This window comes from Sturnus vulgaris, chromosome 28 (assembly GCF_052056855.1).
Source record: "Sturnus vulgaris isolate bStuVul1 chromosome 28, bStuVul1.hap1, whole genome shotgun sequence".
Taxonomy (NCBI): domain Eukaryota; kingdom Metazoa; phylum Chordata; class Aves; order Passeriformes; family Sturnidae; genus Sturnus; species Sturnus vulgaris.
In genome coordinates this window covers 1292239-1319560 of record NC_142270.1, presented here as the reverse complement: position 1 = coordinate 1319560, position 27322 = coordinate 1292239, and the positions used below count along the sequence as shown (strand labels likewise).

The window sequence follows — 27322 nt, the reverse complement described above, 5'->3', positions numbered from 1 at the left end:
CCAGCTGCACTTCCACTGGGAAAAATTGGGATCCAGAGGAGTTTTCGAGGCCTGGGCTGGGAATTGGGGCTGCTGGGCTTGGAGGGAAAGCTGGGAATGGTCGGGAGAGGGAGACAGAGCCCGGCAGTTTGGGAATGCGCAGGAGCCAGGCTGAGCTCCCATTCCCAAATATCCCAATTCATGAGAATTGCCACCAAAAAAAAAAAAAAAACAAAAAAAAAACGGGATTTCCAGTACTCTCGGGAAAAATGGATTTTGGGTCCTTGTCCCTTCCCCTTTTTTCCTTTTCCTTTCCCTTCTCCCCCTTTTCTTTCCACGTTTTTTCCTCCTATTTTTTCCCCCCTTTTCATTTCACTTTTTTTCCCCATTCCCTTTTCCTTTGCTTTTTTCCCTTTTCCTTTCACATTTCCCCCTATTCTATTTCACATTTTTCCCTTTCCTTTTCCCTTTCATTTTTTCCTTTGAATTTCACTCTTTCCTTTCCCTTTTTTCCTTTTTTCTTTCTATTTTCTCCCTTTTCCTTTCCCCTACATTTTGGGATAAAACCTTACATTTTTGGGATAAACCCCTATATTTTTGGGGATAACCCCCCACATTTTGGGCATAAACCCACACATTTTTTGACAAACCCCCACATTTTTGGAATAAACCTCCACATTTTGGGGCATAAACTCACACATTTGTGGAATAAAACCCCACATTTCTGGGGATAAAAACGCACATTTTAGGATAAACCCCTACATTTTTGGGAGATGAGGCCCCCACATTTTGGGGATAAAAGTTCACATTTATGGGGAATAAGACCTCACATTTTTGGGGATAAAACCCCACATTTTTGTAATAAACCTCCACATGTTCAGGAATAAATCTCCACATTTTGGGGGATAAACCCCCATATTTTTGGGGATAAAACCCCACATTTTGGGGGGATAAACCCCTATATTTTTGGGGGCAAAACCCCATATTTTTAGAATAAACCTCCACATTTTTGGGAATAACCCCCCATAGTTTTGGGAATAAAGTAACACATTTTGGGGATAAACCCTTCACATTTTTGGGGAAAACACCCCACATTTTTTGAATAAGCCCCCACATTTTTGGGATAAACTCACACACTTTTAGGATAAACCAACATATTTTTGGGATAAAACTGCACATTTTGGGATAAAGCCCCACATTTTGGGGGGATAAAACCCCACATTTTTGGGGGAGAAAAATCTCACATTTCTTGGATAAATTTCCTTTTTTTGAAATTCCTCTACTCCAGAGTGGCAGCAACCCAGTTTTGAATTCCCAGATCCCAAGGGAATTCCCACCTGGATCAATGAATTTGGGCTGAAAACCCAAATTATTGGGATAGGCAAAATTCCTAAGCTGGTCCAGCAGAGGGAATTTCCTCCATCCCGGGAATATCAAACCCATCCTGATTTTAAGAATTCCTGGGATTTCCTTCATGATTTCCCAGGAAATCAGCGGGAACTCCACCCCCAACCCAACGAGGAAAACATGACGGAAATTCCATTTATTGGGAAAAAAAACCAAAATCCCCCCTCGCAGTCTAGGGAGGGTTCAGGCATTCCCAGAGTTTTTACAGTTTTCCCAAAGGAGCTTCAGGAGCTGAGAGGAAAAATCCCATTTTTGTTTTTCAGTTTTCCCAAAGAAAGTAAAATCCCCATTTTTTTACGTTTTTCCCAGTGGGAGTTGAGAAGGAAAATCCCATTTTTTACAGTTTTCCCAAAGAAAGGAAAATCTCAATTTTTTACAGTTTTCCAAAGGGAGCAGAGAAGAAAAATCACATTATTTTACAGTTTTTCCAAAGAAATTTCAGGAGTTGAGAGGGAAAATCTCGTTTTTTACAGTTTTCCCAAAGAAAGGGAAATTCCCATTTTTTTACATTTTTTCCCAGTGGGAGCAGAGAAGAAAAATCCCATTATCTTACAATTTTCCCAAAGAAACTTCAGGAGCTGAAAGGAAATAAAAACATTTTTCTACAATCTTCCCAAAAAAACTTCAGGAGCTGAAAGGAAATAAAAACATTTTTCTACAATTTTCCCAAAGAAACTTCAGGAGCTAAGAGGAAAAACCTCATTTTTTTACAGTTTTCCCAACTGGAGCTGAGAAGAAAAATCCCATTATTTTACAATTTTCCCAAAGAAAGGAAAATCTCCATTTTTTACAGTTTTCCAAAAGGAGCTGAGAGGAAAAATCCCATTATTTTCCAGTTTTCCCAGTAGGAGCTGAGAAGAAAAATCACATTATTTTCCAGTTGTCCCAAAGAAACTTGAGGAGTCGAGAGGGAAAACCCCATTATTTCCCAGTTTTCCCAATGGGAGTGGGGAAGAAGAATCCCATTATTTTACAGTTTTCCCAAATAAATTTCGGGAGCTGAGAGGAAAAACCCCATTTTTTACACTTTTCCCAAAGGGAGCTGAGAAGAAAAATCCCATTATTTTACCATTTTCCCAAATAAACTTCAGGAGCTGAAAGGAAATAAAAACATTTTTTTACAATTTTCCCGAAGAAACTTCAGTAGCTAAGAGGAAAAACCTCCTGTTTTTTCAGTTTTCCCAACTGGAGCTGAGAAGAAAAATCCCATTATTTTACAATTTTCCCAAAGAAACTTCAGGAGCTGAGAGGAAAAATCCCATTATTTTCCAGTTTTCCCAATGGGAGCGGAGAAGAAAAATCCCATTATTTTCCAATTTTCCCAAAGAAAGGAAAATCTCCATTATTTTCCAGTTTTCCCAAAGGGAGCTGAGAAGAAAAATCCCATTGTTTCCAATTTTCCCAATGGGAGCTGAGAGGGAAAACCCCACTTTTTTACAGTTTTCCCAGTAGGAGCGGAGAGGAAAAATTCCATTATTTTCCAATTTTCCTAGAGAAACTTCGGGAGCTGAGAGGAAAAATCCCATTTTTTCCACCTTCCGCTCTTCCTCCTCCTCCTCACACTTTGCTGCTGCAGGCGGCTCCTTCCTCCTCCTCCTCCTCCTCATTCCCGGGATTTACCGGGACGTATCCGCCCTCCCTGGGCAGGCACAGGCACCACCCAGCGCCGCGGAGATCCAGGGAGGCGAAGCTGAGATCCCGCGGTTCCGGCAGCCGGGAATCCACGCAATCCAGGCGGGAATGGATCTCGTTGAGCTGCTGCCAGTGCAGCCAGGCCATGGCCAGGCCCAGCACCTGTGGGAGGGAATTCCCAATCCAGCTGCGCTTGGATATTCCAAGGATATCCAACATTTCTTCCCAAAATCCCGTCTGGAGCTGCCTATGGAACCCTGGAAGGGTTTGGGGCTCATCCCATGGATCCCAGAATTCCCTGAGAGCCGGGTGGCTCCAACCTTGGACAGCTGCTCTGGGAAATCCATCCCAGCCCCTCACACCCTCATTCCTTCCCAAAATCCCATCAAATCTCCATCTTCCCATTCTGTGTGTCCTGTCCCTCCATCCCTTATCCCAAATCCCTCCCCAGCTCTCCTGGAGCCCCTTCAGCTCCTGGAATGTGCTGGAGGCTCTCACTGGAATTTCTCTTCTCCCAATGAACATTCCCAGGTCTCCCGGCCCAGCTCCAGAGCAGAGGGGCTCCAGATTCCTGGTTCAGTGTGAATTTTCCCTTCCCAAATCCACCTGGAAGTGGATCCCAAAGGGATTTCCATGGATCAACAGCTCCTCAAACCCAGAAAACGCAGAAAATCCCATCCTTGGGAATATTGTCCCAGCACTGGGAGCAGCTGGGCCTCACCCAGAGGCCACTCTCAAAGCAGCTCAGCATCAGTTTTCCCTTCCCAAATCCACCTGGACATGGATCCCAAGGGGATTTCCCTGGATCAACAGCCTCACCAAACCAGGAAAAGCAGAAAATCCCATCCTTGGGAATGTTCTCCCAGCACTGGGAGCAGCTGGGCCTTGCACAGAACCCACACAAACTGGCTGAACATCAATTTTCCCTTCCCAAATCCCCCTGGATATGGATCCCACGGGGATTTCCCTGGATCAACAGCTTCCCAAAGCCAGAAAAAGCAGAAAATCCCATCCTTGGGAATGTTCTCCCAGCTCTGAGCCCATCCTGGAGCCCTCACTGGCTCCTGCCCCATTCCCACTTTTCCAGTCCCTGCCACGGATCCTCAGGGATTCCTGGTTGTTGTTATCCCAGCTGATCCCTGGGAATGGGATCAATCCCAGCCCTGGGAAGGACAGCTGCTGGTTCCAGGGCTTTCCCAGCTCCTGGAATTTTGGGATTCCTGCCCTTAGGGTTGGATAAAGCACTGAAGGTGCTGAAGGGAAAAGTCTGGAATTCTCTGGGAATGAGGCTGCCACATCCTGTGTGGGATTTTTGGGAACAGCTCTGACATTCCAGGAGCTCTGGGGAGAGCCCGGAGACACTGCTGGGATAACGAGATTGTGCCGATCCCCATCCAACAGCAAATCCTTCAGAATTTCAGCTTTCCAATCCCATTTCCACGGATGTCAAGCTGCAGCCTCATTCCCATTATTAAACTGTCATCACTCCCGATTAAAATCCCGCTCCTGTGGAGCCAGAAAAACCTTTGGAAGGAGGGATTTCAGGGCAAATTTGTAATTTTTCCCTCCCGGAAAGATTTGTGTTTGCATTCCATGGAAACAAAGCTGGTCTAGGGCAGTGATCCCTCCTGCTTCTCCTGCTGAGGGATCCCAGAGAAAATCAAGAATTCTGGAAGGGAATAAAATCATCCAAAGCCCTTGATCGGGATCCCAAATCCCAGAGAAAATGGGGAATTCTGGAAGGGAATCAGATCATCCAAAGGCCTCAGTCAGGATCCTGAATCCCAGAGAAAATGGGGAATTCTGGAAGGGAATCAAATCATCCAGAGCCCTCGGCCAGGATCCCAAATCCCAGACCCGTCACTGCCACTGAGTTACGATCCCATTCCCATCCCAGCCTGGCCCTAAATTCCCTCTCCTGCTTAATGAGAACGGCGGAAGCTGTCAGGAATTATGGATGTATCCAATATCCGAGGGCACCGTGTTTTCCCGGAGCGCTGGCGGATCCATGGATTTTACGGCACTGCCGAGCTCGGGAAGAGTCACTGGGGGGGAAAACGGGAACTAAACTGAGCAAAGCTGGGGCTGGAAAAATGAAAATTTTTTTTCTGGGATGGGGATCTGGAAGAACTGCTTGGGAATTGTTGCCACTGGAAGTTAGGGAACTTCCCGGCTGGAATTTGACCCTTCTCAGGCTGAGTGCCCAGGAGGTGCAAATCCACGGAAAAGCTGCAAATAAATCCTGGGAGCTTTGCATGAGGGAATCAAAAAAAATTCCAACAGGCATCATGATTCCCATGGAATGAGATGCTCCCAAACCCAAAGAATTCCATGATTCCTCCAAATCTGATTCCTGTCTCCCGAATACAATTCCAAGGCTCAGCTCCATCCCAAAACCCAGCTTTGCTTGTGGTGTCTCAATTGGTTCCTTTGGATCAGTTTTCCACTGGGAATTGGGGCTAGAATCACCCCAAATCCTCCCTGGAAGTGAGGGACAGATCCTCTCTTCCTCCTCTGCAAAAAGGGCTCGGGAAGTTTGGGAAGCAACGAAGGAAAAGACTCAAACTTCCATTTTCAAATTATTTTCCAGTGAAAAAAGGGCCTGGAAGTCCATGGATGTTTTCCCTTAGGGATGGGCTGTGCCCAACTCCAGCAAGGAAAATTCCCTGCAAAAAAAAAACCCTTTTCCATGGAAATGTGGGAACATTCCCAAGTTCTGGCCGCATCCTGCTCACCAGGAACGCTGAACCATTCCAGGCATTCCCAGAGTTACCAAGGCCCAAAGTGTGGGGTTTTTCCCTCCTTTTTTGACTTTTCATTCCCTAAATTGGGGTTTATGGAGAAGTCAGGTGGAAAAATCCCGATTATTCCCTTTTCCCACTCCGTTAACACTCAGCAGCCACTCGAGGAATCCCCGAGGGACTGAGAGCAAACAAATCCCAAATTAATCTTGCAAGGAAACGTTCCCTTTGCACAGGGAACATTTTCCATCCCTGTCACCAGGAGATGAAGATGCTGGCCTGGAAAACACTCAGCTCGAGGATAATTCTGCATTTTTTTACGGAATGGAGCCGTCAATCTCCGGGATTGACGCTCCGGGGAGGGAACGGCTGCAATGCAGAGTCTGGAGATGGATGGGACAGAGGGAAAAAGAATTCCTGGGGATGGATGGGGCAGAGGGAAAAAGAATTCCTGGGGATGGATGGGAGCCCTCGGCAGGGACCTTCCAGGGATTGCTCTCCTTTCCTTTGGATGCGGCACTTTCTGCTTCTTCAGGATGGGAAAAATTCCCAGTTTTTAAGGGAATAAACAAAGATTGCAAAGGTTTGCCTGCTGCTGTTTCTGTTTTACTGCAGTGGCTGAGAGGGGCAGGGAATGATCCCGGGATTCTGGAGCCCCTCTGGAGCCACGTTGGAAAAGCTGGGAATGTTCACCTGGAGAAGGGAAATTCCAGGGAGAGCTTCCAGCACATTCCAGGAGCTGAAGGGGCTCCAGGAGAGCTGGGGAGGGATTTGGGATAAGGGATGGAGGGACAGGGAATGGCTTCCCATTGGGAATGGGGAGACTTGGATGGGATATTGGGAAGGAATGAGGGTGGGAAAGGGCTGGGATGGAACTCCCAAAGCAGCTGTGGCTGCCCCTGGATCCCTGGGAATGCCCAAGGCCAGGCAGGAGCCACCTGGGACAGTGAGAATTGTCCCAGGAATTGTCCCTGCCCATGGCAGGGCTGGGATCAGATCTTGAAGGTCCTTCCCAACCCAAACCACTCCAGGATTCTCTGGAATAACACCAGGGAAAAAAAATCCCTGGAAAGGTCCAGGGAGGAAGGAGCTGGAGCCGCATTCCCTAAAAGCTGCTGGAAGAAAACACCAGAGGTTTTGCTCCTCATTTCCAGCCCGAGCACGTCCCCAGCCCCGCGGAGAATCCTGCGGGAGGCAGGGAAGGACGCGGAGGCGGAGGCAGGAAAAGGATGGATGAGCTCGGCTGCTCCCGCTGGAAAATCCGGGGCTGCTCCATGATTAAAACACAGCCAGCCCGAGGCCACGGCGGGGATTTTGGGATGAAAAGGTCATTGGGAGTGAGAGGGAATGTGTGGGATGAAGGGCAAGGAGCTGGGGTTGGAATATGGGAATTTGGGGCTGCTGGGAGATGGGAAAAAAAAGAATTCCGGGGATGGATCGAGGTGGAGTTTGTGCAACACTCTGAATGGAGGGAAAACACTGGGGAAAATGGGATTGGGGTTTGCCCTTTAAAAAAGGCAGGGATGTTCCTGGATTTCAGAGCATCCCGGATTCCCTCGGGAGCAGCTCCCCCTCGGTGCTGGATCCAGGCAGGATTTTCCCTGTCCCAGGTCTCCAGTCACAGCCAATCCCAGCAGGATCAGCTTTCCCTGAGCCTGATTCCATCTCTCCTGTGTCTCAGGCTCCCACCCAGACATGGGAAAAGCAGAGAAAACCTGGAAATTCCGGCACTTCCCACGGGTTGGGAAGGTCAGGTGGGATCATTTCCAGGTGGGAAGAGAACACAAGAACTCCCACTCTCCAGTGGCTCCAAGCCAGAAAGAACTTCCCTTCTTGGATCATTTTTCCAGCATCCAAGAGCCAGTGCTCTGCCCAGATCCAAGGAAAAGCTGAGATGCCAGAATGAGGGACAGGAACCAAGCTCAGATCCTCAACCTCGGAGCCCTGGAGCTCAGCCAAGGCCAAAGTTTGACCCCAAGGAAGAGGAATAATGAGGAAAAGTGGGGAAAACCCCAAAGCTGGGCTCAGGATCCATGGACATGGATCAGAATCCCAGGACACGGATCAGAATTCCAGGACAGAATCCCAACCTTCCCTGCAGGAAATTTCCCGCCAAGCAGGTTGGATCCAACCGAGGGACATTTTCCATGTGGGAAAAAGGGCAGGGCTGGCACAGCTCAATCCCTGCGCTCTTCCCAAAATTCCCAGCTCTGTCCCCTCCTCACATCTACCCCTTCCCGCCTGAATCTGCAATTCCAGGCCAACCCAATCCTCTCCCTACGGATTTCGGGAATGGGAGCTGGCAGCACTGGCAGCTCCTGGCAGCACCATTTCCCTCTGAATTCCCTCCAAATCCTGGCAGGATCCAACCCAATCCATCTTCCAAGTGCTGAAATTTGGGAGCAGATGGGGAGGACGAGCTGCTCCAGCTCTGTGGGAAGAGCTCGTGCTGAGATCCATCAGCATTCCCACAGATTTCCCAATTAATGGCACCCCTCCAGATCCATCAGCATTCCTGGGGATTTGTCCCCAGCATTCCCAAATAATGGCACCACTCCAGATCCATCAGGGCTTGGCATTCCCGTGGATTTCTCCCCAGCATTCCCAATTAGCAGCTGGCTGTTAATGGATGAGGCTGTGGGAGGTGGTGCCGATGGACTGGGATGAGATAAATTGGGATTGGCTGTCTTAAGTCCCATTCCAGCCCTTTTTACCCCCCATTCCTGCCTTTTTGAATTCTCATTTGGAAGGCAACACTCCCAAAAAATTTGGGAATGACAGCCAGGAACAGCTCCCCAGCCTTGGGATCGTGTCTGATCCATCTGCAAGCCCCAAGTCCAGATCGGACAAATTATCCCAAATTTCCCCCTCAGCTGCTCTGTCCAAGCCCCTCCTGCCTTTTGGTACAAGCAGAAAACCAGGAAGAATTTCAACAATAAAACCAGGAATTATTTCATTCACGTTGGGATCAAGCCCCACCCCTGAGAAGCATCACCCCCAGCAATCCCAATGCTGCCAAAAAAAGGGAAGGTTTTTGCTCATGGACCTCAAAATAAATCCAAAAAAAAAAAAAAAAGGTCAAGTCCACCGCAAATCCCGACGGTTTGGTTGGGAATAATTCAGGGGAGATCCAAGGCCTGGCAAACCCAGCGGAATTTGGGATTGGGATTTATCCGGAGCAGAATTTGGGATTGGATTTATCCGGGGTCCCATTCCTGCTCCATTTGCCGAGGGCCGGGAGGACAAACAGGGCAGGATTTGCTGGATTTGCTTCCAGAGGCCGTTCTGGGATCCCAAATTTTGGATTCTGGGAGGGATCCGAGCCCGCTCTGCTGGAGATGACCTTTCCTGCCCCAACCACAAATCCCATTGGGAATTGGGATTCCAAAGGATTCCTTCTCCACCCTCCAGCACAGGGAAAGGAGCTGAAACCCCAGACCAGCTCCACTGGTCAGGGCTGGAGCTGAAAACCCCAAAACCAGGAGTTCATCCCTGATCTCCTGGGTCTTTCCAACTCGGAATTCTGGGAATGTGGGAGAGGATACCTGGGGGATCCCCCACGTACCTGAGGCAGCAGCAGGGAGCAGACAATGGCCAGGGTGGTCTGGAAGTTGTCCTTGAGCCAGAGCCCCACGGCATGGATGCAGCCCCGGACGTGGATGGTGCCAAGCAGCTCCAGGCGCTGGGAGAGGGGAGAGAACATCCCAAATTCCTGCTGTATTCCCAGGAACCGCGGCTTTCCCAGGAGTTTTGTCAGGAACAACCTCGGATTGGGCTTTTTTTAGCCCAAATCACTGTCCCCAAGGGGAGAGGTTTTAGTTCTCACACTTCCAAAGGAAGTTTCGGAGCTGAGGTCCAAACATTGTTGGGATTAAATCCCAACTTTTGGGGACCTGAGTGGGACCTGGGAAAGATCCTGGACCATCGAATTCCCTCAGCTGAGGCCTCTCCGAGATTGGAATTCCCACATTTCTGCACTGGGGGGATCCCTGAACAGATCCTGGGCTGATCTCTCCACCCTCGAGCTATGCCCTTTTCCCCACTGGGAATGTTAAGGGAATTCCCAGGTGAGAATCCCTGTGCTGGGATGCCTGGGCACCAAAAGTAGCCCAAAATTCCAGGGAAAAGCTCCAAAACTGAGTTTGGAGCAGCTGCATTCCAGCCTTGCTTGGGAACAGGAACTCCTGCATGGAGCATTGGATTTTTGGGATTTGGGGAAGAAGAAGCAGCAAATTCCCAAAAATTCCAAGGTCACCTCCTTGTCCAGGGCACGGTACCCACACAGGGTGTTCACCACTCCTCCGGGAACCTGTGGAGAACGGGAACAGATTTATCCCGGGAAAGGTGATGAGGAAATGCCAGAAATCCAAATGAAATCAGGAATTCCAGAGGTGCCCAGCACGGGACAATTGGGGCCTGGTCTCCCTAACTTTGGGGTGTCCCTGAGTGGGACTTTAGGGCAAATCCCAACCCAAACCATTCCAGGATTCTGGAGCCGGGCTGGGAGAGCTGGGAATGTTCCCCTGGAGAAGGGAAATTCAGGGAGAGCTTCCAGCACATTCCAGGGCCAGGTGAGGGATTTGGGACAAGGGATGGAGGGACAGGACACAGGGAATGACTTCAAACCTGGAAAGAGGAGATTTGAGTGGGATTTGGGATGGAATGAGGGTGGGGAGGGGCTGGGATGGAATTCCCAGAGGAGCTGTGGCTGCCCCTGGATCCTTGGGAATGTCCAAGGCCAGGCTGGAGCACCCTGGGACAGTGGGAATTGTCCCTGTGGGTGGCTCTGGATGTGATTAAAGGTCAGGAAATTCCCAAGGGATTCGCCTCTCCCAGTTCTTTTCCCGGAATTCTGGGGCTGATTCTTTACCGAATGAGGCCAAATCCATCCCAAGGTTTTGGTCCTTTCCAAGTTCCGCTTCTCCCGGAGATTCCAGAGCCTTTGGTGAGGTCTCACTTCCCAAAAAACCTCTCCAGGCGTCAGAGCCACAGCCGGGGGCTTTCCCTCTTGGAAATTCCATAGATTCAATGGATTTTCCTCCCAGACCATCCTCCAGACTCAGCTCAGGGAATCCTGGAATGGTTTGGGTGGGAAGGGGCCTTGAATCTCATTCCATATCAGGGACATTTCCCAAAATCCCAGGCTGCTCCAACCTGGCCCTGAGCATTTCCAAGAACTTTCCAAAATTTTCCCCCTCTGGATTAATGGAATTTTTCCCTCTCTCTGCTCCCTGTTGATTTTTTTTTTCTTTTTTGCCAAATTGTCCCAAAAAAAACAAAAACAAAAAAAACCAAACAAACAAACAAACAAAAAAAAAAAAAAAAAAAAAAAAAAAAAAAAAAAACAACAAAAAAAAAACCACAGGAGTGTAAAAATACCCAAAAAGCGCATCCTCACGGCAGGAATTCCTCATTCCATCTCCAGGAGCCTCGGGAGTCATTAATCAAGGCCCTGATTAGAGAGGATCTCAAATCTGCATCTCATTTGCATATCAGGCCCACACGGATAATTAAACCCCTTCACATTTCCCTCTTTTTCCATTAAAAACCCCTGGAACAAGGAGGGATTGATGAGGAATTTTCCTTGTGCCAGGGCTCGGATCCGGCACTGATATTCCCGGAGATCCGGAGCTCCGCAGAGCCGTTTTTGGAGTTCTCCAGCCTTGCCGGGATATTTGGAATTTTTCCCGGATCCTGAGGTTTTATCCTCGGATGGATTCCGTGGAAGAGCAGGCTTGGATTAAACAATCTGAGCTCGGAGCACTTCACCGAAATCCCAGCTTGGTTTGGATTCCCAAATGTGGGAATTCTCCCCAGGAGAAGTTCCTGGCTCTGGAATTCTGCTCCCTCTGCAGCCCTCCTCCATCTGGGGAGTTGGAATTCCAGCTTTTCCTGATCCCCAGCAGCAAATTCCCCAAAAATCCCTTCATTCCCCAAAAATCCCCTTGGTGGGAGCCAGGACCAGGAACAGGATCCCAAAAACTCCCAAACCCTGCAGTGTCCAGATGGGAACGGGACTGGGGGAGGATGCAGGCTGGGATGGAGCCAAGTCAGATCCCAAAATCCTGGAATGGTTTGGGTTGGGAGGGACCTTAAATCCCATCCAGGGCCACCCTGGGACAATTCCCTCAATCCCAGGTGGCTCCAGCCTGGCCTTGGACATTCCCAGGGATCCAGGGGCAGCCACAGCTCCTCTGGGAATTCCATCCCAACCCCTCCCCACCCTCATTCCATCCCAAATCCCATTTCCATCTCCATTTTCCCATTCCCTGTGTCCTGTCCCTCCATCCCTTATCCCAATCCCTCTCCAGCTCTCCTGGAGCCCCTTAAGGCCATGGAAGTGGCTCCAAAATTTCCCTGGAATTTCCCTTCTCTAGGTGAACATTCCCAAGTCTTTCCAAGCTGCTGCTGTTTCTTTTCCCAAATAATCCATTTCCAAAGCTTTTATACCTCACAGCTGGAAACCTCGGAATTCCCCAAAACTCCTCCGCTATCCCAGGATTTGGCCTCCACGATCCCAGAAAATTTCAGACTAACCCATAAATAAACATTCCTATTCCATCTCCTTCATCCTCTCATGCTGAAATTCCCTCAAACCTTTTTTCCAGGTGGGAATGACAAAGCAGAAATCCATTGGTGTGGAAAAACGTCTGGAAGAGGGAATTTCCTGGGAATTTGGGTGTTTTCCATAAATAAACATTCCTATTCCATCTCCTTCATCCTCTCATGCCGAAATTCCCTCAAAATTTTTTCCAGGTGGGAATGACATGAAGCAGAAAGCCCTTGGAGCAGAAAAGCCATCGGGAAGAGGGAATTTCTTGGGAATTTTGGGCATTCCCATGCTCGGCTCACCCCGCGGACGCAGCAGGAATGGGGCACCCCGCAGGCCAGGGCCCCGCTGCCGTTGCAGGCATGGTACTGGTTCACTTCCCAATCCCGGAATTCGTCCCCTCCACAGCAGGAAAACTGCAGGAAAAGCACAGGGAGACGGGGAGGGGGGAGCTGGGAAAACTCTGGAATTCCAGGAGAAAGCTGGGAAGGGATTCCCGCTCCACAGGGATTTGGGGTTGGGTTGGGAAATCTCTCCCTGGGAGGCTGAGGAAGGGCAGGATGGAATTCCCAGGGAATTCCCCAGCCCTGGAAACTCTGGAAAAATCCTGGAAAAGGAGTTTGGAATGAGCCCAGTGGCCCTGGGATAACAGGGAATGGATTCCCATAGACACAGGGATAATGGGAGATAATTAATTGGGATAACGGGAAGGAATTCCTCCCTGGGGAAGGGCTGGGATGGAATTCCCAGAGAAGCTGAATCCTTTGGAAGTGTCCAAGGCCAGGCTGGAACAACCTGGGATAGGGGAAGGGGTCTCTGCCCATAGAAAAAGAGGAATTTTAAGATCCAATCCAATCCAAACCATTCCATAATTCCAATCCAATTCCCTGCATCTCCATTTCCCAACTTTTCCCTGTTCCCAGGGAAGCTGGAGTAAAAAAAAAGTGGGAATTTTTTCCCATTTGTCCCCATTTTAGAGGGATTCAAGTGTGGCTTTCCCCGGGCCTTGGCTGCATCACTGGGATCAGCTCAGCCACACTTCCATGGTTTAATTCCCGGTGACAAATCCAGCTTTTCCCGAGGCAGGGATGGCTCTGACAGCGCCCTCAGGGATGGATTTGGTGGCTCTGAGCCATCCCACAAAATCCCCTTCAGCCCCACAGGGATTTCTCCTCCCGTCAGGATAAACTGGGATCAAATCCTGCAGCTACAAAGGGAAAAAATAAAACAACAACAACAAAAAATTCTCCTTTTTTTCCTTTGTTTCCTGCAGCAAAGATAAAAAAAAATTCCAATCAAAGTCACTCCGTGTCCTCCACGGAATAAAGATGAGCCTGTTCCGAACCAGCTCATCCCTCCTCACAGAAAACAATTGGAATTGGAGATTTTCCCCCAAAAGAAAAAGCCTGGAATGGCCAGGAAAGGTTGGAGTGCTTGGAAAAGCAGGGGAAGAAAAAGATTCCAGTTTTTTAAGCACAAAACTCATCCAGGAGCAGATTTTGGGAGAGGTTTTTCCCTCTGCTCCCCTTTTCCAAGGGAAAGCAGGAAAAACTCTCGGGATCCTTCTGCCCTGCTCCATCCCAGGCACAGATTTACAATTCCCAGACTCTCATCTGGAATTCCTGGATTTCTTTTGGTCCCACTTGTGCCGGGGAGGGAGACCAGCTCCCAAAGACTGCTGGAAACAGAAAAAGGGGAGGAAAATCCCAAAGGGAAGCAGCAGGTGGGAAAAATGCTGGAAAAACACCACGGAATGGTGGAAAACGCCATGGAATGGTGGGAAAAACGCCATGGAATCATCCAGAAGGAGCCTGATCCATGATTGTTTGTAGATGCAGGAATTCCCAGAAATAAATCCGCTTTTCCTGGAGATTCATGGATTCCCAGGGCTCTGGTAAAGGCCGGGAATTCTCGGCTCCATTTCTCACCCACGCAGAATTCCAGCCTCGTCCTGGGAAGGCTGGAGAAAAACTTGGGAGAAATTCCAATCTTTCCCCAAATCCGAGGCCTCCAGAGGGTTCCCAGCCTGGTTTTGAGCTCGGCTCAGCCAGACCAGGCCCAAAGTCCCAAAGCCAAGGAGGAGCCCTGGAATCAAAGTTCTAAATCCCAAAGGGAAGGAGCTTCCCAGGCTGCTTCGCTTCAAATCCAGGGATAAAATTTGGGGATTTGGGATGATTCCAGAAAAACTGAGGGAATTTGGGCCGGGGTGGGAACATCCCAAATTCTCTGGGAGCAGCTTGGCCTCAAAGCCGGGCCCTGCTCCCCCAATCCCACCTATGACATTCTCAGAATTCCCTCCTCCAGTTTGGGGATTTTCCATAGTTTTTTCCCATTTAGGAATGCTCAAAGCCAAACCCTGCTCCCCCAGTCCCACCTGGGACATTCCCAGAATTCCTTCCTCAAATTTTGGGGTTTTCCATGGATTTTCCCATTCAGGAATGCTCAGAGCCAAGAAATTCCCACCAGAAATATCCACACCAAACACAGGAGCAATCCCAGAATTCCCAATCCCATGGGATGTGAGGGAATGGTTGGGTTTGATCTTGGAGGGTTTTTCCAACCTCAGTGATTCCATGGAAAGATTGGAATTCTCTCCTCCCAGCCCCCACAGATCTGGGATTTTCCCATGGGAATCAGGGCCTGTCCTGCTGCTGGGGACTCCAGGGAAAAGGGATTTTTCCAAGGGTTTTTGTACCCCTGGAGATGATTTTAAATTTATTTCTTTCCCTCCCTTGGGATGAGACTAAAAAATTCCAGGCAGAGATTTCCCACCAAAAGATGGGAATGGAAATATCCCAGCATGATCTAAGCCCTGGAGCAGCTGAGGCTCCTCCCAGGGCACACAAATCCCAGGACAATTCCCCCAAAAAAATCCCCCTGGGCTGAGCTCAGGGAGGCAAAACCGGGCAAGAAATCCCACGGAAAACCCAACCAGGTGAAAATATCCAAGGAAAACACCCCAGGGCTGGGAATAACTCTGCAAATCCAGGGAAAATGGGGCATGGGATTCACCATTCCTTGGAAAACTTCCCCCTTTTCCCATCCAAACCTTTTCCTGCACAAAATCCAAGATATTTTTGAAGTCCAGGTCATCGTAGTAGTGCCGGATTCCCTCCTGGATGTTGGAGTGGAAAACCTCGTTCATCTGGGATGGAGAAACCCAAAATGTGGGAAAATTCAGGGAAAACAGCATAACATTCCAGGTTTGTCACACCTGGCACTGGAGGAGGAATTTTCCCCTGTCCCAATGTGATTTCCTGGGATCAAATCCATCATTTTGGAGCTGTCTGGATCCATTCCCAGCACATCCAGGCAGGCCAAGGAATTTTTATCCACCTGATTTTTTCCTGTTCCGCTGGATTTGATTCCAGTTTGATATTATTTTTGGGAATAACCATTCAATTTTTGGGAAGAGCCATTCAATTTTTGGGAATGACAATCCAAACTCCTCAATCCTACGGAAAACCGGGATTTTAAACCCTGGCCAAGGGCTCTGACAGGGGAATTATCCATGGAAAAATATTCCACAAGTGGGAGCAGAGCCCTCACGGAGCCCTGGATCCTTTCTGATCCCGAGAAATCCCTCAGAATTCCAGCAAGGAATGGCGTGGATGGGCTGGGGCTGGCACTTCAAGGACTTAATTAAGTACTAATTGGATGGAAAAGGAATTTAGGGATGCCTGGGAATGTTCCTGGGGAGGCTCTGAGTGTCCAGGGCAGAGCCAAAGCAGATTCTCTGCTCTATTCCCAAAAAACCACCAGGCGGGAATGGTAATTCCCAAAAAACGACGAGGTGGGAATGGTAATTCCCAAAAAATCACCAGGCGAGAATGGTAATAGAGGGGGAGAGGAAATTATTCCCTGAGTTTGGAGAAGGTGGAAAAAGGGAGGGACGAGGAAAATTCCATTTTCAAAATACTGGAAAATTCAAAGCTGGGAAGAGCGGGAATGGGGAGAGAACTCGGGAATGGGGAAAACGTGCTGGGGATGATTCCTGGGAATCTCAAAAAGCTCTGGGGAACTTCAGGAATATTTTCATTCGTGGTTTTCACCAAACCAAGACATTCCTTGCTTCTCCCATTTCCTGCTGCTTTGTCCCCAAAAAGGCTGATCCCAGTTCCTTTTTCGGGAATGGCAATTCCATTTTTGGGGAATGGCAATTTTCCAGGTGGGAGTTGAAGCTTCTGAGGTTCTGCTCCCTTTCCCTCCCTCCCTCCCTCCCTCTCCAGGACTCCAACCCCATTAATCCCCCCAGCTTTATTTGCATATCAACAGAGCTGATTTGCATAACGAGCGCTGGGAGGTGCGGAATTAATTCCTGATTTCATCTGAAATCCAATTAATTCTGGGATTTGGGAGTTTGATGAACATCCATTGTTCCAGAGGCAGATCTGTGCTTCCCACAATTCCAGGTTGGATTTGTCATTCCCCCCTCCCTCCCCCCCGCCTCATTGTTTGGGGTTAATTAACTTTTTATATCATCCCATTAAATTCAAATTCATTTTAAATCAATTGAACTTTAAAACTCTGTCTGCATCCTGAAGTTCCATCCCGAGGAATGACCATTCCAATTTTGGGAATAACAAACATTCCATGGTCAGGAATGACAATTCCATTTTCAGGAATAAAAATTCAATATTTGGGAATAACCACTGAATTTTCGGGAATAACAATTCCATGGCCAGGAACAAAAATTCCCTTTTCGGCAATAACAATTCCATGTTCATGAATGACAGTTCAATTTTCAGGAATAGTCATTCAACTCTTGGGAATAACCATTCAATTTCTGGGAATAACCACTCCATTTTTGGGAATAACCGTTCAACTTTTGGGAATGACCATTCCATTTTTGGGAATGACAATAGAATTTCCAGGAATTCCAGGCCCCAGAGGTGACCCCAGCACCGTCCTCGCTCCCACCTTGCTCTCGAAGATGATCTCCATGAGGATCAGCAGCAGCTCCGTCAGGAAGATCAGCAGGAGCACCCAGAAGAACTGGAATGAGAAAAGGAAGGATTATCCCAGATCTGGGATCCAGATCCAATGCCCGCACACCACGGAAGCAAGGAATTCCTCCTCGGAATTCTGGTTTTCCCCAGAATTTTGGCCAAAATTCTGCCTTGGTGGCCGTGTCCCCATGCACTGTGGAGTGGGGATATGGGAAGGGGTCAGGAAGGGATTGGGAAAGGATCAGGAAGGGATGGGGAAAAGACTGGGAAAGGATTGGGAAGGGATCGGGAAGGGATCGGGAAGGATCAGGGAAGGATCAGGGAAGGATCAGGGAAGGATCAGGGAAGGATCAGGGAAGGATTGAAAAGCATCGGGAAGGGATCAGGAAGAGATTGGGAAAGGATTGGGAAGGGACCAGGAAGAGACTGGGAAAGGATTGAGAAGGGATCAGGAAGGAATCATGAAGGGATTGGGAAAGGAGCAGGAAGCGACCAGAAAGAGATTGGGAAGAGATCAAAAAGGATCAGGAAGGATCAGGAAAAGATTGGGAAGGGATCAGGAAGGACCAAGAAGGAATCAGGAAGGATTGGAAAGCATCGGGAAGGGATCGGAAAGAGATTGGGAAGGAGCCCAAGAGTCTCCCCTGGCACAAAGCTCCAAACAAATTCTGGATTTCATGGATAAACTTCCCAAGAAAAATCTTTCCCCAGCTCTGGATGCTAAGTCAGGAAGAGCTGCCCAATTCCAATTCAATTAACGTGGCCGTTAACGAGCTCATCAATCCAAATTCCCAAGAAGCGATGCTAATTCCCACAGAAACCTTGGGAATCGATAAATCCCTCCCTTAATGATCCCCAGGGTTTTGTTCCTCATTAATTATCCCCAAACCTGGATATTCCAACCCCAAATTGGTGCCGTTTAATTCCTGCACCTCCAGAGCACAAATCCCACAGGGCTGGAATTTCCAGAACATGGATCCCGAGGATTTGGGGTGTTGGGAACGGCCTGTTCCCTGTTCCCTGTGGAAAAATGGGAACAGAGCCGCTGCGGGGGCGGGAGATGGATGGAGCTTCCAGCAGCCCCGAACGGGCACTGAGCAGCCACAAATCATCCAGGCACCAGAATTCCACAGGGAATCCCACAGCTCCGGGGAGAAACAAGCCCAGATCCTTCGGAACACGAATGCCAGAGCCTTAGAAAAACAAATCCGGGTTCAAACACGAATCCCAGGGCCTTTAAAAAACATAAATCCAGGTTTAACACGACCCTGGATCCTTTAAAAAACATAAATCCAGGTTTAAACATGAATCCCAGAGTCTTATAAACAAAATTCCCAATCCTTTAAAACAGAAATCCAGGATTAAACACAAATCCCAGAGCCTTATAAACACAAACCTGGGTTTAAACACGAATCCCAGAGCCTCTGGAAGATGAATCCCAGATCTTTATAAACACAAACCCGAGTTCAAACACGAATCCCAGAGCCTTATAAACACAAATCTGGGTTTAAACACAACCCTGGATCCTTTTAAAAAACACAAATCCAGGTTTAAACATGAATCCCAGAGCCTTATAAACAAAATTCCCAATCCTTTAAAGCAGAATCCAAGATTAAACACGAATCCCAGAGCCTTATAAACACAAATCCAAGTTCCAACACAAATCTCAGAGCCTTTAAAACACAAATTCAGGTTGAAACACAACTCTGCGTCCTTTAAAAAACACACAATCCAGGTTTAAATACAATCCCAGACCCTTATAAACAAAATTCCCAATTCTTTAAAAACACAAATCTGGGTTTAAACATGAATCTCAGATCCTTTAAAACAGGAATCCCAGATCCTTTAAAAAACTCAAATCCAGGTTGAAACACAAATCCCAGATCCTTATAAACATAAATCCGGGTTTAAACACAAATCCCAGATCCTCATAACCAAAATTCCCAATCTTTTAAAACACATCCCAGAGGCTTATAAATACAAATCTGGGTTTAAACATGAATACCAGAGCTTTATAAACACAAATCCAAGTTTAAATATTACCCTGGATCCTTTAAAAAACACAATCCAGGTTTAAATATAATCCCAGATTCTTATAAACAAAATTCCCAATTCATTAAAAACTCATATCTGGGTTTAAACACGAACCCCAGAGCCTTTAGAAAACGCAAATCTGGGTTTAAACACAAATCCCACATTCTTATAAACAAGATTCCCAATCCTTTAAAGCACAAATCCAGGCTTAAACACGACCCTGGATCCTTTTGAACAGAAATCCTGAATCCTTTAAAACACAATCCTGGATCCTTTTAGACAAAAATCCAGGCCCTTTTAAACAAGATCCCAAATCCTTTTACACATGAATCCAGATCCTTCCAAGCACAGTCCCAGATCCTTTTAGATACAAATCCTGGATCCTTTTCACCACAAATTCCAGATCCTTTTAAACAAGATCCCAGATCCTTTTAACCACAAATCCCAGATCCTTTAAAACAAAAATCTCTTTAAAACATGGATCCAGGTCCTTTTAAACTTGATTCCCAAAACTTTCAAACACAATCCCAGATCCTTTTAAATGCAAATTTGGATCCTTTTAAACACAGATCCCAAAACCTTTTAAACAGAAATCCCAGATCCTTTAAAACATGACTCCAGATCCTGAATCCTTGAAACACAAATCCAGGTTTAAGCACAATCCCAGATCATTTTAAACATGGACGTGGACCCTTTTAAATCCAAATCTGGATCCTTTAAAATCCAAATTCAGATCCTTTAAAACACAAATCCTGGATTCTTTTAAACAAAATCCCAGATCCTTTAAAATCCAAATCCTGGATGCTTTTAAATAAAATCCCAGATGCTTTTAGACACAAATCCAAGATCCTTTGAAACACAAATATGATCCTTTTAAAGACAATCCCAGATCCTTTTAAATCCAGATCCTTTAAAACACAATCCCAGATCCTTTAAAACATAAATCCCGAATCCTTTCACAAATCCCAGATCATTTCAAACACAAATCTGAATATTTTTAAACACAAATCCCAGATCATTTTAGACACAAATTAAAATTTAAACACGGACCTGGATCCTTTTAAATCCAAATCCTGGATCCGTTTAGATAAAATCCCAGATCCTTTTAAATCCCAGTCTGTATCCTTTTAAACACAAATCTGATCCTTTTAAAGACAATCCCAGATCCTTTTAAACACAATCCCAGATCCTTTAAAATCCAAATTCAGATCCTTTAAAACACAAATCCTGGATCCTTTTAGACACAAATCCCAGATAATTTCAAACACAAATCTGAATCCTTTTAAACAAAAATCCCAGATCTTTTTAGACACAAATTCAGATCCTTTTAAACATGGACCTGGATAATTTTAAACACAATTCCAGATCCTTTTAAATCCTAATCTGGACCCTTTTAAACACAAATCGGATCCCTTTAAAGACAATCCCAGATCCTTTAAAACACAAATCCCGGATCCTTTTAGACACAAATCTGATCCTTTTAAACACAAATCCCAGATCTTTTTAGGCACAAATTCAGATCCTTTTAAACATGGACATGGATCCTTTTAAACCCACTTCCTAGATCCTTTTAAACACAATCCCAGATCCTTTAAAACAGAGATCTGGGATCCTTTTAAAGACAATCCCAGATCCTTTTAAGTAAAATCCCAGATCCTTTTAAATCCCAATCTGGATCCTTTTAAACACAATCCCAGATCCTTTAAAACACAAATCCTGGATCCTTTAAAACACAAATCTCAGATCATTTCAAACACAAATCCTGGATCCTTTTAAACACAATCCCAGATCCTTTGAAACACAAATCCCGGATCCTTTTAGACAAAAATCCCAGATAATTTAAAACACAAATCTGAATCCTTTTAAACACAAGCCCAGATCCTTTAAAACACAAATCCCGGATCGTTTTGAACAAATTTTCCTGCTTGTTTCCATAAAAACCCCAAAATCCGCAGCTGCCAGGCCCAGCTCAGCTCTAAGAGCTCCTCCAGTGCCTCTTTCCCTGATTGCTTTTGTTCCCGGGATTTATCCTGGAAAGGACAATTCCTGATCTGCACCAGGCTCTGACTGCGCCGTTCCCTCTCCTGCTCCTTCCTGTCCTCAGCAATTCCCGGCTTTTCACCTCCCAAAAACCCAGGCTGGGCAGGCAGGGGGAGGCAATTTTCCTTTGCAATTCGCTTTTCCTTGGGAATTCACTTTTCCTTTGGAATTCCCTTTCCCTTAGGAATTCACATCCCAGCATGGACCTCGAGAGGGAAATTACCGTGGGGAGTCCAGATCCACGGAATTCCCTCCTGGAGATCCCCCAGACATGGAGGTGACCCTGAATCCATGGAATTCCCTCCCAGGGATCCTCAAACCATGAAGGTGACCCCAGATCCATGGAATTCCCTCCTTGGGTTCCCCAAACCATGGTGGAGAATCTGAATCCATGGAATTTCCTCCCCAGGATTCCCAAACCACAGAGATGACTCCAGATCCATGGAATTCCCTTCCGGAGATCCCCCAGTCATGGAGGTGACCCTGAATCCGTGGAATTCCCTCCCTGGGATTCTCAAACCATGGAGGTGGCTCCAGATTCATGGAATTCCCTCCTGGAGACCCTCTCAGACTTAATTTTGACCCTGGATTCAGGGAATTCCCTCCGTGGGCTCCCCAAACCATGGCGGAGAATCTGAATCCATGGAATTCCCTCCCCAGGATTCTCAAACCATGGAGATGACTCCGGATCCATGGAATTCCCTCCTTAAGACCTCCCAGACAAAGTTTTGACTCTGAATCCCTGGAATTCTCTTAAGACCTCCTAGACTGAGGTCCACAGAATTCTCTCCCTGGAATCTCCAAACCATGGTGGAGACTCTGGATCCATGGAATTCCCTCCTTGGGCTCCACTAACCATCGTGGAGAACCGGAATCCATGGAATTCCCTCCCTGGGATTCTCAAACCACGGGCATGACTCCAGATCCATGGAATTCCCTCCTTAAGATCTCCCAGACATTTTGTCTCTGGATCCATGGAATTCCCTCCCTGGCATCCTCAAACCATGCAGATGACTCTGGATCCATGGAATTCCCTTCCCAGGATTCCCGAACCATGGAGATGACTCTAAATCCATGGAATTCCCTCCTGGAGACCCTCCCAGACCCTGGATCCATGGAATTCCCTCCTGGAGACCCCTCAGATGTAAATTTGACCCCGGATCCATGGGATTCCCTCCTGGAGACCTCCCAGAGCCCAGATCCAGGGAATTCCCGGCCCGCTCCGATCCTCACCGTGCGGAGCAGGGTGCGGTTGTCGCGGAGGCTCCCGAGCATTCCCACGAAGGACACGAGGAACACGGTGATTCCCAGCAGGAGCAGCAGCACGGCCGGAGCCAGGAAAATTCCTTCCAGCGTTCTGTGCCGCTGCCGCTCCGCCTCGGCATAGATCCCCACGCCCAGGATCAGCAGCCCCAGGATCTGCAGCGAGATTTTGGGAATTTGAAGGATTTTTGGGATTTTCAGGATTTGGGGTGGAAAAAGTCTCTGAGGGAGAGGGGAAAGTGGGAGATGCCCAAGGATACCCACGCTCAGGATCAGCAGCCCCAGTATCTGCAGGGGGGTTCTGGGAATCTCAGGGTTTTGGGAGTTTTGGGTGGGAAAAGTCTCTGAGAGAAATGGGAAAGTGGGAGATGCCCAAGGATTCCCACACCCAGGATCAGCAGCCCCAGGATCTGCAGCAGGATTTTTGGGAATTTCAGGGGTTTTGGGATTTTGGGGTTTTCAGGTTTTGGGGTGGGAAAAAAGTCTTTGAGGGAAAGGAGAAAGTGGGAATGCCCAAGGATTCCCACGCTCAGGATCAGCAGCCCCAGGATCTGCAGTGTGATTTTCAGGATTTGAAGGATTTTTGGGATTTTCAGGGGTTTGGGGTTTTCAGGATTTTGGGTGGGAAAAATTTCTCAGAGAGAAATGGGAAAGTGGGAGATATCCAAGGATCCCCACACCCAAGATCAGCAACACCAGGATCTGCAGTGTGATTTTGGGGATTTGAAGGGTTTTTGGAGTTTTCAGGATTTTCAAGGGTTTCAGGATTTTGGGGATTTTTTGGGGTATTTGGGGTACTCAGGATTTTTGGGATTTTCAGGGATTTGGGGCTTTTCAGGATTTTCAGGATTCAGGATGGGAAAAAAGTCTCCAAGGGAGAGGGGGAGGTGGGAGATGTTCAAGGAAAATCCCCACGGCTCTGGAATGTTCCACAGCCCAGGAGCTGTCTGGGGTAACGTGATATCAGGGATACTTCCCACACCAGGAATGTCCCACAGTGATGGATCCACCTGGATCCATCCATGGATTCCAGACAGGATTTTCCAGGTTCTCCCTGCCTGGATCCTCTTGGATTCTCTGCTTGGCTCTGAGCCCCCACAATTCCCTAATTTCCACCCATTTTGAAGCTCCTGGAGCACTCAGAGCCTCCTTCTCTCCACACCCAGCTCCAATCAATCCCAGCATTCCCAACACATTCCCAAAGGTCGGAAAACCTTCAAGCCTTCGCTTCCCTGCAGGAAAATCTGAGGAAGGTTTCGGGATGGGCACAGGAAGTGCCTAAAAATGGCTTTTCCAGGGATGAGAAACATCCTTGGAGAATGGAATGGGCGCAGAATTCCCGAGGCTGCACAGCAGCTGCTTCATGCCGGGATTTTCCCTTTCCCGGTTTTCATGCGATGGGCTCACCCCTCTCATTCCCCATGGAAATATTGAGCTGATCCCATCGAATTCCTGAGCTTCTGGAGAATCCTGGAATGGGTCGGGATGGAAAAGACCTCAAAGCTCCTCCTGCTATCCCGGGATGCTCCAGCCTGGCCTTGGACAATTCCAGGGATCCAGAACATTCCTGGTTTAATTTAAACTCAGGTCAGGCCCCATTCCTGTGGGATTCCCTGTCCCGGAGTCGTGGGATTGGGATAGGAGCAATTAAGGAATAGGGAATAATTAACACCCAGCTCTGGGGTGGGAGGAGGTCCTGGCTCATCCCGAGGTCAGGTGGGAATTGGGAATTTGGAAAAGCTCTCCTGGAGTGAGCTCCTCCAGGAGGAATGTTGGGAATGGCCTTTTCTTTTTTTCCCAGAGGAAAAAGCAGAAATGGCGTTTTTGTCCAGAGGAAATGTCAAAATCCTGAATTTTAGCGGGGTCAGTTGAAACATCTGCTCTCTGTTTTGTGGAAAAAGAATTTTCCGTATTTTTTATAGTTTTGGATTTTCCAAGGAAAGGGAAGGAGAGGGGGTTTTTTGGGAAAAGAAAATCCCAAATCTCTGCTCTGCTGGATTAAAACCAACCCCAAATTCCCTGGTTTAGAGCCGCTTTCCAGCTCATCCCAGGCTCCTTCCCAAATTTTTCTGGATGTAATGAAATCCCTGGAAAGGATCCACCAGCTCGAAATCCGATTTTCCACAGGCTGGAAAACTGGGAATCGCCAACCCCAGTCCTCAGGATTTTATTCCAAGGAGTCCAATTTCCAAAGGGCATTCCTACAAAATCCTGCTTTTATTGGGAAAAACATCCCGGCCCCGTCCACAGGGTTAACGAGGCTTGGAATTAATTGGGTTGCAATTATGCAAATGAGGCCGGAATTAGGTCAGGCTGAAAGGCTCCCAGGAGCCGCAGAATTCCCGAGGATTCCCTGGAGCAGAATGTCCGCCTGGGGACACCCCAGGGATGGAGGCTGGAGGGCCTGGAGCCCCCAGAAATGTTTTTTTTGGGGGGTTGTTTTCCCGTTTTTTTGACCAATCCGAGCCTCTCAGTGGCGGATTCCCTGTGGAGCTCTCCCAGAATTCCCCCAAAATCTGGGAATTGTCCCAGGGTTCATCCATGATTCCCAAAGTGGAACTGGGAGGAAAATCCTGCTGGTCCTTCAACACCCCAGAAACCTCTGGGAAACCCCAAATTGAGCGGGGTTGGCTCCTTGGGAATTTGGCTCCTGTTTTTTTTGGAATATTGCACAAATCTCACCCAAAACTCCAACCTGAGCCAGAAACGTGGGAGAAATCTGGAATTTTGGGGGTTTCTGGGAATGTCACAGAGGTCTGGCCCCTCGGAGCTTTCCCACCCAACAGAGCCTGGGAAATCTGGAAGATATTCCCAAAAAACCACCAATTTTTGGTGATTTTTGGCGTCGGCCCAAGCCCCCAGGCACGAGGGCTGGGCCGAGTTCATTCACGGCTCAAAAAGAAATAAAAACCGAAATTAAAATCATTTCCGGGCACCTGCGGAGGTATTTCTGTGCTCACACCTGCAGAATCAACCCCACCCCGGAGTTATCTAACCCCGGGGAGGAAATATTTGGAAATAAAGTCATAATTTCGCAAAAATCAACCCCAAAAAGAGACCCCCAAAGTGGGCGGAATTCCTGGTTTTCCCCTCCCTTCTCCCGCAGGTGTTGGCACCTCCCAGAAATCCCGCCCCGAGCAGAGTTCAGGGCTTCAAAGCCGCCTAAAATTCGCTTTATTTGGAATTTCTCCCACAAAAACGCGGCTCAAACCCCCTCCATGTCTGCAGGGGGTGGAAAAAAAATAGGAATTTCCGCGGGTTTTTTCTCTGCTCTAAAGAGGAATCGCTGCCCCAAAGGAATCACGATGGGGGGGGATGAGCTTGGAAAACCCCCCCAAAACCCGCGGGTTCACCCCAAAACCGCCCAGTTTGGGGCCCAAAACTGCCCAGTTTGGAGCAAAAAATCGCCCAGTTTGGGGCCCAAAAATGCCCAGTTTGGAGCAAAAAATCGCCCAGTTTGGAGCCCAAAAATGCCCAGTTTGGAGCAAAAAATCGCCCAGTTTGGGGCCCAAAACTGCCCAGTTTGGAGCAAAAAATTGCCCAGTTTGGGGCCCCAAATCGTCCAGTTTGGAGCAAAAAACTGCCCAGTTTGGGGCCAAACAGCCCCAAATTTCCCAGTTTGGAGGCGGCCCTGGGGGCTCGGAGGCTCCGCGGGTTTTCCTCAAGGATTTGGGGCTTTGGGAAAGGGAAATTTGGACACGAGAGGGGCTGGAAAAGCCAAATCCGCCCCGCGGGGGTGGGGAAACAGCGGGATAAAGGTGGGAAAACACGGGAAAACATAGGGGGGAAATGGGGGGAAAAGGGAAAAGCACGTACCGAGAAGAGCGTGGCGTAGGCGGAGAGCGCGAATTTGATGCCGTAATAATAAAAGTGGGAATCGCGGCAGGTCCGCGCCATCCCCGCGGCTCTTGCCGGCTCATTCCCGGCTGGAATTCCTGCGGGGAATTTGAACTTGGCCGATTTCCGCCCGGCAGGGGCAGAGCGCGGCCGCCTTAACCCTTGAAAGGCCGCGGGCTTGGAGGGAGTTCCTGCCCGCAGAGGGGAAAGCGCGGCTGGAAAGGGGATTTTCCATCCCGGATTATCCCGGGTTTGTCCCGGGAGGAATCGAGGAATCACCTGCGCTCCTGAGCCTTCCCCCGAGCTACGCACAGCTCTGGAATTTCTTTTGATTCCCTCGGATTTTCATCTTTTGATCCCCTTGGATTTTGATTTTTTTCGGATCCCACTCAGATTTTGATCCTTTTCAGCCCCTCGGATTTTGATTTTTTTTTTAATTCGTCTCAAATTTTAATTTTTTAGAACCCACTCTGATTTTGATGATTTTTTAAATTCGCCTCGAATTTTGATTTTTTTTTAGATTCCACTCAGATTTGGATCTTTTGGATCCCCTCAGATTTGGATTTTTTTTTATCCCCTCAGATTTTGATTTTTTTATTTTAATTTCTTCTATTATTTTGTCACCATCACTTTGAAGAAGCCGGAGCAAAAACTTCGCCTCCAAAAGAAAGGGAAATTCTTTCCTAAAGTGCTGAACTCGACTGAAGGGTGGAGATTTCCAGGAATTTGGGAGACCCCAAACAAGGGGAGACCCTAAATAAAGGAGACCCAAATTAATGGGAGACCCCGAATAGGGAAGACCGTGATCAAAGGGAGACACCAGTTAAGGGGAAACCCCAATCCGGGGGAAACCCCAAACAGGGGAGACCCCAACCAAAAGAGACCCCAAG

The 27322-nt window shown here is 47.9% G+C and overlaps 1 protein-coding gene across 2 annotated transcripts; it reads right to left on the bottom strand.

Annotated features, from left to right (window-relative positions):
* Nucleotides 1–1833: 1833 nt before the first annotated feature.
* Nucleotides 1834–26554, bottom strand: LOC106862885 (tetraspanin-15-like). 2 transcript variants are annotated; one of them, XM_014892117.2, is made up of 8 exons: nucleotides 26412–26554; nucleotides 22566–22751; nucleotides 17230–17304; nucleotides 15359–15454; nucleotides 12612–12725; nucleotides 10015–10068; nucleotides 9325–9441; nucleotides 1834–3180 (listed from the first exon to the last, which is right to left on the bottom strand). In XM_014892117.2, the coding sequence occupies exons 1-8, from the start codon at nucleotides 26490–26492 to the stop codon at nucleotides 2944–2946; spliced, it is 960 nt and encodes a 319-aa protein (XP_014747603.2). In that variant the 5' UTR covers nucleotides 26493–26554; the 3' UTR covers nucleotides 1834–2943. The 2 variants fall into 2 exon arrangements, with proteins under 2 accessions (XP_014747603.2, XP_088035981.1); XM_088179855.1 differs by lacking the exon at nucleotides 12612–12725 and having other exon boundaries at nucleotides 26412–26541.
* Between the last annotated feature and the right edge of the window lie 768 nt (nucleotides 26555–27322).